This window comes from Clavelina lepadiformis, chromosome 7 (assembly GCF_947623445.1).
Source record: "Clavelina lepadiformis chromosome 7, kaClaLepa1.1, whole genome shotgun sequence".
Taxonomy (NCBI): Eukaryota; Metazoa; Chordata; class Ascidiacea; order Aplousobranchia; family Clavelinidae; genus Clavelina; species Clavelina lepadiformis.
The window spans coordinates 10,776,879-10,791,809 of NC_135246.1; the positions used below are offsets into that span (position 1 = coordinate 10,776,879).

Sequence of the window (14,931 nt, forward strand, 5' to 3'; positions counted from 1 at the left end):
CTGCTCACACGCTCCACTTCAAGCCCTGTATGTCAAAAAGCGATAGCAAGTATTAAGATCTTGTACATGTGATACATTTATATTAATTAAACAACCTAACGGAGTGTACAGCAACTTATTTGACGATTATCTACACCGTTACAGTTTTTAAGTTATTAAAGTTATCTGCTTTTGGAAGAATTATGTAGTTTGAATATATATTTGTCAAGAGGAATTACGTCCTTCTGCCTATAAAAGCCTGTCTGTCTTTATCTTCTATCTATATCCTGCGTATATCTTCTGTCTATAAAATCTTAAATGCTTGCAAAACGTCGGGGCAGGATAATTGAACATAAACTCATGCTTTAGTCCAACGCTTTTGTCATACTATGTCGTCTAAGATCAGTTTCCCACGGTTTTACAAAAGGACCACGTTTTGTTAATTAACCCCGGAAAAATTTTTTTTGACACAATTAAAATATGTTAGAAATGGATTCACTGTTTAATGATAAATATACGGTATACTATTTGTATAAACTGTAAAGGCTTTGAAATTCTAATGGGTAATTGTCCTTTTTCAACATATTGGAAGCTTTTTGCATTTGAGAAGGAACGTGATGGACTTGATTAAATTTTGTAAAAGTATTTGCGATTGTCAGCCAGTAAGAACCAGAAGAATTTGTGACAGTTAAAACTGTGTAAATTGTCCGTAGCAAAATTTTTCTGCGAAATTATTTTGGGTGAGCAAAATCTTTTGACAGAAAGCTGCCAGCCACGCAAGCGATAATAAGTTCAAATATTCATGTATGTGCCACCCCAGAACGCGCTAATTGACACTCTTAGATGTACGCTAATTTCCGTCAAAATGGGTATTGGAAACCTAACTACATGATCAGTTTGACGACACGTTCTCAATTTGTCATAAAACAGATCGTATATAGACCATATCGAGCTAACTTCAAATTAAGTTCACTAAAAATCGCTTTCGTAACGCTTCGAAAAACTTCTTCATTTTTCTGGATTCAGTTGTTCTCTGAAACCGAGTAAAAACAGAGTAATATTCTATAAAACTGTTTTGAATGCAAGGATGTCGCAATTTGCAAACTCTGTAACGCTGCTGCTGCTGCGTTGTTTTTACTTGAAATATTCAAACACGGTAAATTTAATGAAAGTGACTATTTCACCGTAAGTATATAGGTCACGCAACTTGTGGTTAGAAATAGGCGGTTAGATTAGGATAATTGGTATACAAAAAAGTTGATTTTAGCAATTTCTACCTTAATTTGGATAAAATTTAGATAAAGTAGATATATATCTAGGTAACCATCTTTTAACATTTAAATTACATTAACAAGAGACGCTGACCAATAGCCTTAAAACGTAGGGATTTTTTCGATATTATAGTGAGTCAAATTCATTCCAGTACAAAATGTATCAGATCATAATCATTATTACATGTACACTTCAAGTTAAGTCAACTTTCAGTATGACAATAACGAAAATCTTTTTTGCTTTCCAGTTCTTTCGCACACTTAGTCTTGGCCACTGCTCAAACCAATCCCATTTTTCTCGACTTACAGCTTCTTCTACGACGGTGGGCCATTATAGCTGACAGATACCGTATTTTGCTAGTCGTTATAAATTTAACACAAACCAAACAATGTAATATTACTTCCAGGTATAAAATAAAAAGGGAGAAAAACGGCAAAATTGTACGTTCAAAGCTATTTTTCATGGTTTCTTGTTACCCTAAATAAAATGTTATAATACAGTATATAAACCTAGACCTACCTTAAATCTATCTTCTAGTCTAAATCTAGCTTCAATTAAACCATAAATAGCTTAAATCGACTTTTTACCTACCCATTCTCCAAGCGTAACCGCGTGAAAAACTTACGGTAAAATAGTTTATCACTCAGAAATAAAAATGCTTACCTTTATAACATTCCACTTTGTTTGCGATCGCCAAGTGAAGAAGTCTTTTCGCTGCTGCCTTGTTGAACCAAAATGGTTGCTTTTGTATCGTATCGCGTCACTGTAAACATACCGGTTTTCGTTTTTTGAGAGAACATGACCGTTGTAAACTGTGTGACCTTATGCACTTTTTAGTTTCATTTCCTTTCTAAAACGAAGGGAAGTGAAACTAAAAAGCAGAACCCTACAAAGTGCTGATATCGTTAACTGCCTTTGACGCTGTGAAAAACACAAAGTGTGGACTGCGGAGCTTATGTTAGTGTTTGCTTTACCAAAAGTGGTTAAAATGACTGTCACTGATTTTGAGTTGAGTTTAGATTCGACACGAAAACAAGAACGACGAATTTGGGGAAAAGAATTCCATTCATTAGCCGTGTTTAACACCGTCAAGTGACATACAATCTAACTGTGTTTTTCTTAGTTTAGCATTATGTACCTTGAAAGTACAAGTACATCATTTGTACTTCAGTCTTTTATTGCTAGATACTTATTATGCGACAGTAGTTCGGCTTTTGTAAAAGACTACAATATATATCGCTGCAGGATTTTACCGTCACATTCGAAGTTTTGTCTGGACTCGGGAGAGTTCGTTTTTTTTTTGGCTGTCAGAAAGCAGTTTCGCTACGGTTTCGACGTTGCAGCTCAATAACGACTGACACTTCGTGCAGTCATTGAGGAAGAGAAAATTGTTCGTTCTGAGCGTTGAAATAGTGAACAAGTTATATTTGTAATACTGTCATGCCTAAGTTAGGTAAATGTTTGTATGTGCGAATCTGCAGTAAACCAAATGTTACAAAACTTATAAAAATCAACTTGTCGATCTTAAAATTAGCCTACCCAAAAAATTTTTTGTTTGCACAATATTAACTTAACTGTCAACTTTAATCTAGAGATCATCGTGAAAAACCACAGATTTAGAACTGGAGTTCATAAATATACACTAATAGTCGACAGAATAAGTCGTCAAAAATAACTAAAACATGATACGCAAGTTCTGCGGCTATGCACTTAAAAAGCCGCTGTGCGCGACGGATGAGTTTCGAAAGCGTTTTTATATCAACAACAATATCATCATTGAAAAAAGTTCAGAGAAAGCGTAATAATTTCATGAAAGTAATAATTTCTGGTATATTTTCCATACTTAACCAAACACAGTCTTGGTCTTATTCCACCCCTTAAAGGTTTTATTGCAATATTTTTGATTTTATTGCCGAGTTAATCTCATTCCTTCGATAAAATTATTAAAATCACTTTTCGTGAGGCTAGTTTGTATAATAATTTTTCCGATTGGTTTCAAGACGTTCTTTATCTACTAACTTATTATATTATCTAACAGTTGAAGACAACTAAGAGTATAATAAAATCAGTATTTCACAAGCAAATGGAAGTTAAAACCGTATAAATTAACTACAGTGTAGAGTTAACCTTGCATCTTTTTGACACATAAATTATAATTGTTTGAATTTTTATCAGTTTCATTTGAAATTGCAAAGATCAGAATTTTCCGAATCACAATAATTTTCAGCTTGCAATGTTTCCGCAAAATACAGTGTCTTTTCAAGCGTTTTAATTTCTGAGGGCCTGGTTTTTAAATAGTTATTTCAACCCGACAACCATTACTTTTATGTCATCACCCACTGCACTAAATTTTTATAAGAAACCTTTCATAAGACATTTTACTATGGTATTGGTCGAACGCAATGTTAAAAAATTCTCATTTTTCATCATCTGTAACTTTGTTTTGCTGGTTTCAAGTGCGTTTTGAGAAACCTGCAAGGTTTTGTTTGAAACTTTGCAGTAGACACCAGCTCTGTTGTCTAAATTCGATCTTTCTCGGCTTAATTGCTAAAACACGGCTAAATTCAGAAATATAATATCTGGAATAAAGGAACAGACTGAAATTTGATAAAAGCTCTGTGGTCCACCTCAATTAAGTTTAGAGTATAGTCTTGCAATATTTAATAATAAAACAGGGTATCTGAGTTTTCCGGAAATACATCTTTACAGTGTCCTCTTAAATTTGAGCAAAATGTTTCTAGGCACTGTTCTAAAAATTATCAGTTATGTAAAATTTATTTCGTCCATGCAACTGAATTACAGAAGCGTCCAAGTTTACAGTTTTAGTTGAGACATCAGTATTACCAACTGATATAATCCACAATCGACAGTACGAGTGAATATAATCTAGCTTACACCAACCTATCTACACCTATACTCTATACAAAATTAAACTCTTTGCAATGTTTAACCGTTCTTTTTGGAAAAAAATATTTGGAGTCAGTTCTGATTTATGATTTGTGGTTGTTTGCTTGTAATTTACAGATAAACTGACATAAAAATTTAAAGCAGACTTATGATAAAATGAATTCCAATGCTTTCCTTTTGCTTGTAAACATTGGCCATATTTTTTTAAAGTAAACTTCGTAAGCATATTATGTGGCTGCTGCAGAGTAATTGAAGTAAATGGTAACGCATTATTGTGTCGCACCTTTTGAACTGCCAATATCGGCCCCTTGTTAAGCTATCTGAGCTGGAAGTCTATCTTGCTATAGCTTTATGGCTGAACTGACCAAATACCCTTCGCTGCGCGCCCTTTGTATGCGTTTAAAGAAGAACCGATACTTAGTACGGCTTTCAGCAAGTAAAGACGTTTTCAGATATGCTTTCTGTGTTTCGTGTGTTCCTGCGAATTTTGTTGCCATCAGGTGCAAAGATTTACGCATCACCACAGTGCCTATACCGTATCTATATATAGATCTAGGTCGGTTGTTCTTATTCTTAAGACTTTCTTTCCTTATTACTAACCTCCGGTTGAGACTGAATCTCCAATACCTACAATCCAACCTAACAAAAATTTAACCCTTTTTATTAATTTAGAAGTTTTTGCAAGCTGAGAAGCAGAAATCGCGCTTTCCAACTCCGTCCAAATTTACCCGCTAAAATGATAAATATAATTAATGAGAGTGAGTATTTCACCGAAAGTAGGTCATGCAGTCCATAGTTAAAGATAAGTGATTAGGTTATGAGAATTGTTATGTTAAAACTTGATTTTAGTTATTTAGGATTTAATTAAAGTTAGATTTAGATTAGGCTTAGTTTACTATGTTATAACGTTTAAGTTAAGTTAACAAAAAGCTGTGAAAAAGAGCGTGAAACGCACGATTTTTTCCAGTGAAATAGTGACAGCCGATACTAAATTACCGTTTTTGAGGTGATTACCGACGGGTTGAGATTGAGAACCACTGATCTACACATTTAAAAAATAATACCTTTGTTTTGCCCTTGTCAGTAAACTTACCCTTGGTAAGTCGCCTAAAGCTGCCAAGTGCGTTTCTGCAAAAGTAGGCTACTGGAAAAAACTAAAAAATGCTTGTGCAGTATGTAGATGAATTTAATTGATTATAAAAACTTTACGGTAACAATAATTCCTGGCATAAGTCCAAAAGCGCAATTTCAAATAGGCTTACAAGCCTTCTGCACAAAATTCTTAAATAATGCGTTATCGATTCATCGTGTTCAACAAGTTGTACTACCAATAGACAGCGCAAACTTGTTTTTGTTAGAGTTTGACATAGGTGGGCAGTACCCCGGTACTATAGTATCGAATTACTGTACCGCGGTACTTTTGCAGTACCGATACCGGTACCGTCAATACTTTTGAAAAAAAGTACCGAATCTCTGTAACGAATTACTATTTTCAGGATATTTCAGTCGGTCCCGGGACTCGGTACTTTCAAGTGATAATTTCAAAATTTTGACAAGTATGTTTTCAAAAATACATGTTAATTAATCCTTAATACTAATTTTAGCATCTGTTGACTTTTTTAAATCTAGAAATGTCAAAATAAAATTGCAAGCGATTAACGTCACATATGTTTTGACCTAAAGTAACCTTTACCAGGGGCATAATAGCGGCAAACATTGTATTTGCAGCAGCATCTTTTATACAAAAAGTACCCATACCGACAAAGTACCGAACTACTTGTTTAAATAGTACCGAATACCGGAACGGTCGGTATTCGGTACTACTTAAAATACCACCCAGGCCGCTACAGGTACATTTTTTGGCAAGTACCGGGACCGTTACCAACAGGTTTTTCAAAGTACCGACTGCCCACCTCTGGAGTTTGATACATAAGCCGAAATAAGCATTCTGCTAACACTATTTTAAGAAACAATACAGTATTGTAAAGACCTTTTCCTATGTTAACATTCGATTATCTAATCTTGCGGTGAGACATGTTCTCAACGTTTCAAGTTCACCTTCAAGTAAAGAATAGAAACTATAACGGAGCTGTCATTCCTTGTAAATACATTAGTCCGCTCGCTGTCTGCAGTTTAATATACACACGCGCGATACACCGCAATTGTTATCGTTTGTCTTCTGTTAATGACACACTCCGATGAACACTTTCAACTAAATTGAATACGAACTGATTAAAACTATGTTGTGTTACAAGGTTTTTCTCATGCAAAGCGCGAACAATGTATGACATAATTCAATAATTGTTTGGTAATCACCCTCAGTCACTCACTCATGACCACAAAGCTAGGCTAGTATAGGTATTTTGTTACTTTTCGAGGCAGACTGTGAGAAGTGTAAGTGTTAGTTTAAGAAGAAGAAACTGTGAAAAATAGCTTTGAACGGACGATTTTGTCTGGTGAAATAATGGCAGCCAAACATGACTGGTGTCATTGATGATCACCGCTCACGTGGCATACATGTAGTGAGCACAGTTAGCAGTGAACACAAAGTAGATGAACTTGGTATAAAACTAGCTGAATTCAGAAACTCGACAAGTGTTAGGACGGAACAATTGAATTGCTTTTTAGAAGTGTATATGACAGGTTTGGATAAATGGAAATTAAAGAAAAATTTAATGTTGATAGATCCATTCAGATTCTTGATTTAATCTAAAAAAGAGCTGCGATTGTATGTGAGTTGTAAAATTTTAATTTTAAATCCATGCTTTCGAGAAATTAAAAGGGACAAAAGGAAATTAATTTATAGTTTATTTATTTGTTTATATACAATCAGTTAACACCAATAAAACTTGAGTGTTAGTGATGTTTTGTTTGTGTCAGTGTAATTGGTTATAAGTAGGGCCATTTTTATTTTGACCTAAAAAAAATTTTTTTTGACTTTATTTTTATCAAATTTTGACTTTATTTTGACCTAACGTAATTGCTTATTTGTAGAGGCCACAGTTCTTCCTCCAGTTACCCAAACATAATATTTTGTCGATTTTAGACCCAAACGTAATATTTTGTCGAAAAGTCAAGGTGTTTTATGGATTATAAAAAGTGCGTCGTGTTTTTTGGCGATAGATTTAGGTAGCTTGTGTTATTTTGTCCTTGTGAAAAGGGCACTTTGCCTCGATTTTCTCCGCATGGTAAATTCTAATAAACAGCAAATTAAACAGGGAATGCTTGTTTTTGCTCCAATCCAGCTTGATGGCGTTTACTTTTCCTGTGGCTTTCAACAAAATACTTTTTATCGCACTTCACTATAACCTCGCAAAAATTGCACCTTAAATCACCCCCGGGAGTTGCATTAAATTCATCAGAAAAATCTCGACAAATCTGTCTAACTTTTGCTGAAGACGATTTAGCTTGCTTGGGCATTTTTGTATTACAGAATGTCAGTAGGCTATTTCTAAAATCCAAACTGTTGATCTTCGAAAATACCACGTTTATGAAGAGGAAGTGTTTTATAAGAATTATTTAAATACGTAACAATGAATAAACAATGGACAATTTGCGATAAAAGTTACTGCTGATCCAAGTGGGCATTGTGACTTATTTCCTGCTTTTATGGGTTAATATGGTTTAATTGTGTCGCAGTTCCTGATTTACAATGCTTCCACGAGGATTTTTACAAGAATTACTCTCAAGAAACACAAAAACTTTGTAAAAAGCCATATTTTGACAAATTTTGACTTTATTGTAAATTTTGACTTTATTTTGACCTATAAACGTCTTAGAAACAATCCCCTATGTGCTGAAAACAACTTTATTCTTTGATTCGTGGGAAGACGAGGTCCTTAAAAAATTTTGACTTTATTGACTTTTGCGGGCCCTAGTTATAAGTAGGTTATTTGTTAAAACTGGTTGGTAATTAAATCCCGCAAGAACATCGATCAATCACAAGCTATAAGGTTGGTAACGTTAGAAATGTTAAATCTTCTACAATTTAATGTTGGTTCCACAAACTAAAAAAACAATGATATGTGGATATGGTGTGAAATGGCTGATATTATATTGCGAGTTTAATTGCGCTTGGTTGTGGAAAACATTGAGTATTTATCTGAAACTCGTTTATTGAAAGAATGTTTGAAATTGTGCTTTGGTCAATCCAAGTAAGGCAAAATCAAATTTGAAACATTTAATTGTTTTAATCTATGGTATCATAGAGCTTTAAATGAGCTAAACTTACGTCGTCTGTCTCTGTTTTACGCAATCTGGCTTCCATCCCATGAATAAGTCACAAGACTGACAACATATTTTGTCTGCTTATTCATCGTTGCGAGTTGTCCGTGATGAATCATCTAGACTAGCGTTTGTTTCGTCATCGTTGAAAGTTTGAAACTTCATCGGTCAGGCTCATAAACATGTTGCATTTAATCATTTATCGCACTTAAATTTTTGTGAAGTGTTGTCACTTTTCTACACAACTGAGCTCGTATCGTACTACGTAAGCCTAAAATGAATGTCTGCCTGATTCCCGTATCTCGCGCATATACTTGTAATATATTGCGGCAGATAATTTTCATTAAACCTGTTAAACAAACGATTTCATTTTTAGTCGCACGAAAAACGGACATAAAAAAATATCAAAAGCTAACAAAAACAACATAACATGAGTCGTTGTAACATAGTATAACTTAGTCTATCACACAGGCATACTGGTCGGGTAATTGTCAATAGCAAAAGTGTGATTGGTCATTTAGGCAAATAAATTTTTGAAGTCCATTTCATACATTTTTTTTTAAGTCAAACCACCGATAGCTGTTTAAATGAGTGTAATAATCTCGAGTAGCGGGCGAGACCCACAGAAGCATGCTTTACACTCAATTTTTAATAATCAGCCAAGCCTATTCAAAACTTCCCGGTTTGTATGGACAGTAGCTTAGCTAAAATTGCACTTTTGTTAAAAAACGTAAATTCATTTCTGTAATTTTTGCCACTGAAAATGTTTATATCAATTTTAGTCCGCAATAAAGTAAGTTAGTTACAGCATGTTTGAAGTAAAGAAAGTTAAAATACAGTATGAACTGTTTCACGTGCCAGGGTGTGAATTTGTACCTGACTTGTCGCTTAGAAGCTAATTAAAATGATGGATAGGTTTTTACATAAACAGTACAAACATTTAATAGTTGTGTGTTTCCACGCTTTGTAATGATCTATTTGTAGCTTACGCTGTAAAAAATGATGTCTCGGCAACCCCTGGCACGCGAGATGATTTGAAGCGCATGTTATATCACCTTAAGAAAATGTAAAAAATACCTTACAAAAATGTTTGGCACTCGAGTTGTTGATATTTTGACATTATTCATAAACTGGCACACTGTATACGAAAGGTTGCCAACCCCTGGTCTATTCTATAGTGTGAAGGTTAAGGGGTCACTTCTCAATAGAAAGACAATTTTGAGCTTTCAAAGCGTCATATTAAAAAAAGTAAGAAATTTTCTGGTCCAATGAGCATGTGACGTCGATGTCGACTAGTTTGTTATTGTTTTGGCGATAGCTGGTTCGGTTTGGTGACGCTTAATCACGCGACACTTAATCTCGCGACACTTAATCACGCGACGCTTAATCACCAACACATAATCACTTGGACATTTAATCACGCGACACATAATCCATTGGACATTTAATCACACATTTACAGTATCGAAATTTGCATGTCTACACACGAAAAACAATTATAAACCTGAAAAGAATTTGTTAAAATTATTAAACATTGTTTGCGCAGATAAGGCTACCGTACACATTAGGTAACAATGTCATGCATGGGAAATGTGAGCAACTGCACGTAGATAAACTAAAATCTCGCTTGACAGATAACGGTCAACTGTGTTTTGCACGCGCAGTTTCAGTGCCTTGTACCGCATTGGAATGGTAGATTGAGTACCAGCAATTCCTTGCAGAAACGTTGCACGTTGCATCTTAATATCATTTTCAATTCCTTGTATGAAAGTCCACAATGTCGGGTGGTGGTATTGAAAAAGCGCTTGGAGAACAAAATGCTAACCTTCGACAGACAGCGGAAGGCTATAGTATAGACAAAGGCGCTGTCCAAGTGCTGTCGCGTCCAAGTGATTATGCGACGCGTGATTAAATGTCCAAGTGATTATGTGTCGCTTGATTAAATGTCCAAGTGATTATGTGTCGGTGATTAAGTATAGCGTGATTAAGTGTCAGTACACCAGCTGGTTCCAGGTCTAGGCTAAGTTGTAAATTTTGTGTGGGTTTGAATTTTTGGTATTTTGGAGTATTTGTCCTAAAATTTTAAGCTAAAAACTTGTCAAGTTTAAGCAGTTGTTATAGAAAACTGAGTACATGGATTCTGTCTAAATTAAGACTGTAGGCAGTCATAACCTAGATCTCGTTGCAAGCCAAAATTCAGGATAAGTTTATGATGTAGTTTTGCGATGGTATTATAGCTTCTTGATTTAATGTACTTTGCATTGAAAAGCCTATCTCTTTGAATTGGGACATGACCCCTTAAGGTAGTAGGTATATCAAGGAAAGAAGTAAAACATCACAATACAGTACACATATCATCACAAATTGCATTTAGGAGTAACAAAACACAAAAAAATAAATTGTTTTTCAATGGAGTGGGGTGTTTCTCCTTTCCTGAGTGGTTGTCGCTGATAGCAAATGTGACCTAATTAGGTTAAGGTGAGGATTGCTTGGCGAGCTACATCTTGAAAAGAGTGGTAGGTAGTAGGTGTCTTCATTGTTGGCTGACGCTGGTCTGCAAAGGGTTTGTTGTTCATTTACCTCGTTTGGTGTGCTCTATAGAGAGAAGTAGAGAGTCTCGTAAATGTAGTTTGTAGATTCTGCAAGCGAAGTCCGTTAATAGAAGAGTGAATCAATTCCTCCGTGATTGTGCTTAGCTGAATCGGTGTTGAGATTGTTGCAGTACTGCATTTTTGTTACGAGTTGCATCACACTGTAACGCAGTGGTTCCCAAACTTTTTCAGCTTGTGGCACACTAAAAAAATTATAAAACTCTCGCGGCACACTTACAAGAGAAGAAAAGTTGCTTTAAAAAACTTTATTTTCATGTGTTAATCAGTTAATGCGATGGATGTGTTTGTTTATATGAACATATATGACTGAAATGAGGTTGCATTGTTGCCAAACATACCCGCATTTCGTCGTCAATCCAAGCAGTATCTCTCATTTACAACTTTTAATTTCAGTCAAAGCAGAAAAGCCATGTCCACATAGCCATGAAGATGCAAATGGCAATCTAATTTTGATTGCTTTTGCACTGATCATGGAATAGGATTCAGACAGCAAAAACTCATTCAAGTTTTTTTGTGGAAACAGTGCTTGAAATAACGGGTCGTTTCGTAAATCAATGAGCCGTTCTTCTGCTTCTGCAGAAAGATTGCATGATTCATTGCTTCCAAATGGATTAACTACCCATCTAAATTGTTAACAGCAAATTCTGGGAAGTAATGTTGCAGTGCAAGCTGAAGTCCATACAATGTGCTCATGACTTGCAGAATGATTTCTTGTTTATGAGTTGATTCATTAAGGGCGGGAAACGAATCAAAGACTTTCTTCGAGACCTTGGTTTTCCACAACGTCAACTTTTCGTCTAATGATTGTAGTTTTGATGTTGCTCTAATGATATTTTCAGATGGACCTTGGAGACTAGAATTCAAACTGTTCAGTTTATCAAACAAGTCAGAAAGAAACAGAACTTTCACCCACCAACTTTCATCTTGAAGAGAAAATGCAAAGTCTTTTCTTTGAGTTTCCATGAAAGAAATAACTTGAGTTTTCAAATGCACCATGCGCTTTAACACTTTTCCTTTAGAAAGCCATCATACCTCAGTGTGATACATCAGGCACTCGTACTCTAAATCCATGGTTTTACAAAACTGAGAAAAGAGTCGATTTTGTAGCGGCCGAGATTTAATGTAGTTTACCACTTGGGTTACTTGATCCATAACTTCTTTTAAATCTGCAGGCAAAGATTTAGCTACAAGAGCTTCTCTATGGATCATGCAATGTACAACTATCACGTTCGAAAATTTTTGAAGCACTTATGCCACAAATCCTTTATTTTTCCCCTGCATTGAAAGACAACCATCAGTACAAACGCTCACGCAGTTACTCCACTTCAACTCAGAAAGCAAAATATTTTCATCTACCAATTTGAATATGTCTTCTCCTTTGGTTGTGCCCTTCAATTCTTTGCAAAACAAACATTGATTTACCAATGTTTTATTGTTAATGAAGCGAATAAAAGCCAGCAGATGAGATTTCCCAGTTCTGTCAGTAGATTCGTCTACTTGTAAAGACCATAGTACAGACAGCTCGTTGTCTGTAGCAACAAAGCGTTCGCGAACTTGATCCTTTAAATCTGAGGATAGCTCTTCTATGCTTCGTGAAATTGTGTTATCTGACAACGGAACTCCTTCAACTTTTTCGGCCGCAGCAGTACCAAGCATTTCTTCAACAATAATGGCTAATGCTGGTCCAATTACTGATTCTGCATCCGTGGCTTTTTTACGTTTCGCCAACAAGTGAGCCACTTTGTAACTTGCAATCAATCCTTTTTCCGACAACCCGGTGAACAAACCTTTCACATTTTTATAGACTAGAACTTTGAGGATGAAAGGTAGACATTTAATTCTAACATAGCAGCCCAATTATGACGTGGCAATTACCCTTCCTTTATCGGCAATGCCATATTTGGTTTCATCGTCACAATATGTGCTTTTTTATCAGCTATTGAAGCGGTTAGAGCGCTTTTAACTCGCATATGCTTGTCTGCATGCCTTGTTTTAAATATTTATACAGTTCTTTTCAAAAATTCTAAAAAGATTCGCGGCACACCTGAGAATCTGTGGCGACACACAGTTTGGGAATCACTGTGTAACGGCTTATCAAAGTAGACGTTAAGAAGTTAACCTATCACCATATAGATAATTTTTAATTCTTATTTTTGCAGATTATTTTGGATGTTGTTTTAAAACATTATTGCATGTGTTTAATACATTTCACTGAACCACCAACATAATGAAAAAAGGCCGCTGATAGGATAGTAGGATATAGAAGTACCGGTATTTATTTTGGAGTCTCAGTTTCTGCAAGAAACTCTTTTTTATTGGATTTACCTCAAGTATATCTTTTTGATTTTTTTCCAGGATTATTAAAGGCTATCGAAAGAAATTTTTAATTCAAACTGTTATCAATGATTCATTGAAGCCAAAATACTCAGTTATTTTTTTTTTTATTTGAATATTAAAATCATGATCACATGGACAAGAATCCGAGCATTTAGCCTATCAGTAAGGTCAGCATTCCGTAAATAACTTCGTTTTCTTGGACCTTAAAGTTTGTTACGTTCTAATACTACCACTGATGATTTCAGACAAAGTTAAACAGTTCAATTTAACATTCCTATTTATTTTTCTTGAACATGGATTCTCATTTCATTTTTGAATGTAAAAACAATTTATAGGAAAAAATATTTTTTCATATTAGCTTTTTTAGCTTTTAGCTTTAAAATTTTCTGCTAATAGCTGCAATTGCTTTGATCATGGAAACATTCAAGTTTGCTATCGTTCAAGAAATCCTACCATGCTCCAACATCCAACCCAATTAATGCCAACCATCATTTACTTTGCTGGAGCAAGGAAACCCATTTATTAAAAAGTTGGCAAGCCTTTTCTTGGGTCTTCATGGAAATTGATTCATGTACTGAACATAATAATGGGAATCAAGTTTAAGAATTTGTTTTTATATAGAAGTAAAATATACATTTTTCTAATTAAGTGAAATACTTGGTTTGTATTGAGTATCATCATGAACTGCATATTATGTGATGATGCTTTTGAATTGCCAGAGTACAGTTTTGTTTTGTGTTTAAGTGAAAGTTTTTGTTGTTTTCAAACTATAACGTTTTGAAACATAGTACCTAACTAAGGTGTTTGAACTACATGTAAGATCTAATTCTAATCTTTCTTTAAAAAGTTGTGTCATGGAAGTAAGGTATATATTTGATATTTTCTACGATAATTGTTATGTTAACGATTATACTGTTACTAATATGCTTATAAATCAAAGGTGGAAAGTGTGAACATTTTTAAAGTTACAATTTTAATGGTTGTGTGAAAAACAATGCATATCAACAATTACAGTGTTGTCAAATTACATTATTACCAAAAACTGAAGTTTTATCGCAATGTTATATGCATTTCAGTTTTAGCATTGGTTAAATAGTGGTTGTCCTGTTTTGCTCTCATCTATAATTAAAAATAGTTACGGCAGAGAAACAAGCATTTTACCATTTCGATGGTATTTGGGGGTGGTAGGTGGGTGATATTTAAGATTATTCATTTAAACTGAATGAATTGTACTTTTAATTGTAATTGAATTGTAGTTAAAGCATCTTACACAATCTATAACTTGCTTTTTGAGCCATGTGCATGCAATAAAAGTTTTTTTTGGAATGGAATCAACTTCAGTTGAGGTACAGTACAATACAGAGCCACACACACTGTGTGGCATGCATTTCTGTAGTCTCATAAGAATAATGCTATAAAATTAGGATGGAAAATCATCCAAAGGAGAATCAGTGGAAATTGCTTTGTCTGGGGGCCTTCAACTAATACCATACTGAAAACAGAATTTGGGCGATCTTAATAAAAGTTACCAATCACTAATTTAGTGTCATCATTACACCACTTTTTACAGCAAAGTTAGAAAAACAATTTATAGATTTCG

At 34.7% G+C, this 14,931-nt stretch overlaps 2 protein-coding genes across 2 annotated transcripts; both read right to left on the reverse strand.

Annotated features, from left to right (window-relative positions):
- Positions 1-11,364: 11,364 nt before the first annotated feature.
- On the reverse strand, positions 11,365-12,203 carry LOC143466178 (zinc finger BED domain-containing protein 5-like). Its single transcript, XM_076964815.1, has 3 exons — positions 12,055-12,203; positions 11,677-11,943; positions 11,365-11,617 (listed from the first exon to the last, which is right to left on the reverse strand). Exons 1-3 carry the CDS (start codon positions 12,201-12,203, stop codon positions 11,365-11,367), a joined length of 669 nt encoding a protein of 222 aa, XP_076820930.1.
- Positions 12,204-12,242: 39 nt separating this feature from the next.
- LOC143466179 (protein FAM200C-like) lies at positions 12,243-12,964 on the reverse strand. The gene is made up of 2 exons (XM_076964816.1): positions 12,870-12,964; positions 12,243-12,741 (listed from the first exon to the last, which is right to left on the reverse strand). Exons 1-2 carry the CDS (start codon positions 12,962-12,964, stop codon positions 12,243-12,245), a joined length of 594 nt encoding a protein of 197 aa, XP_076820931.1.
- Positions 12,965-14,931: the final 1,967 nt, after the last annotated feature.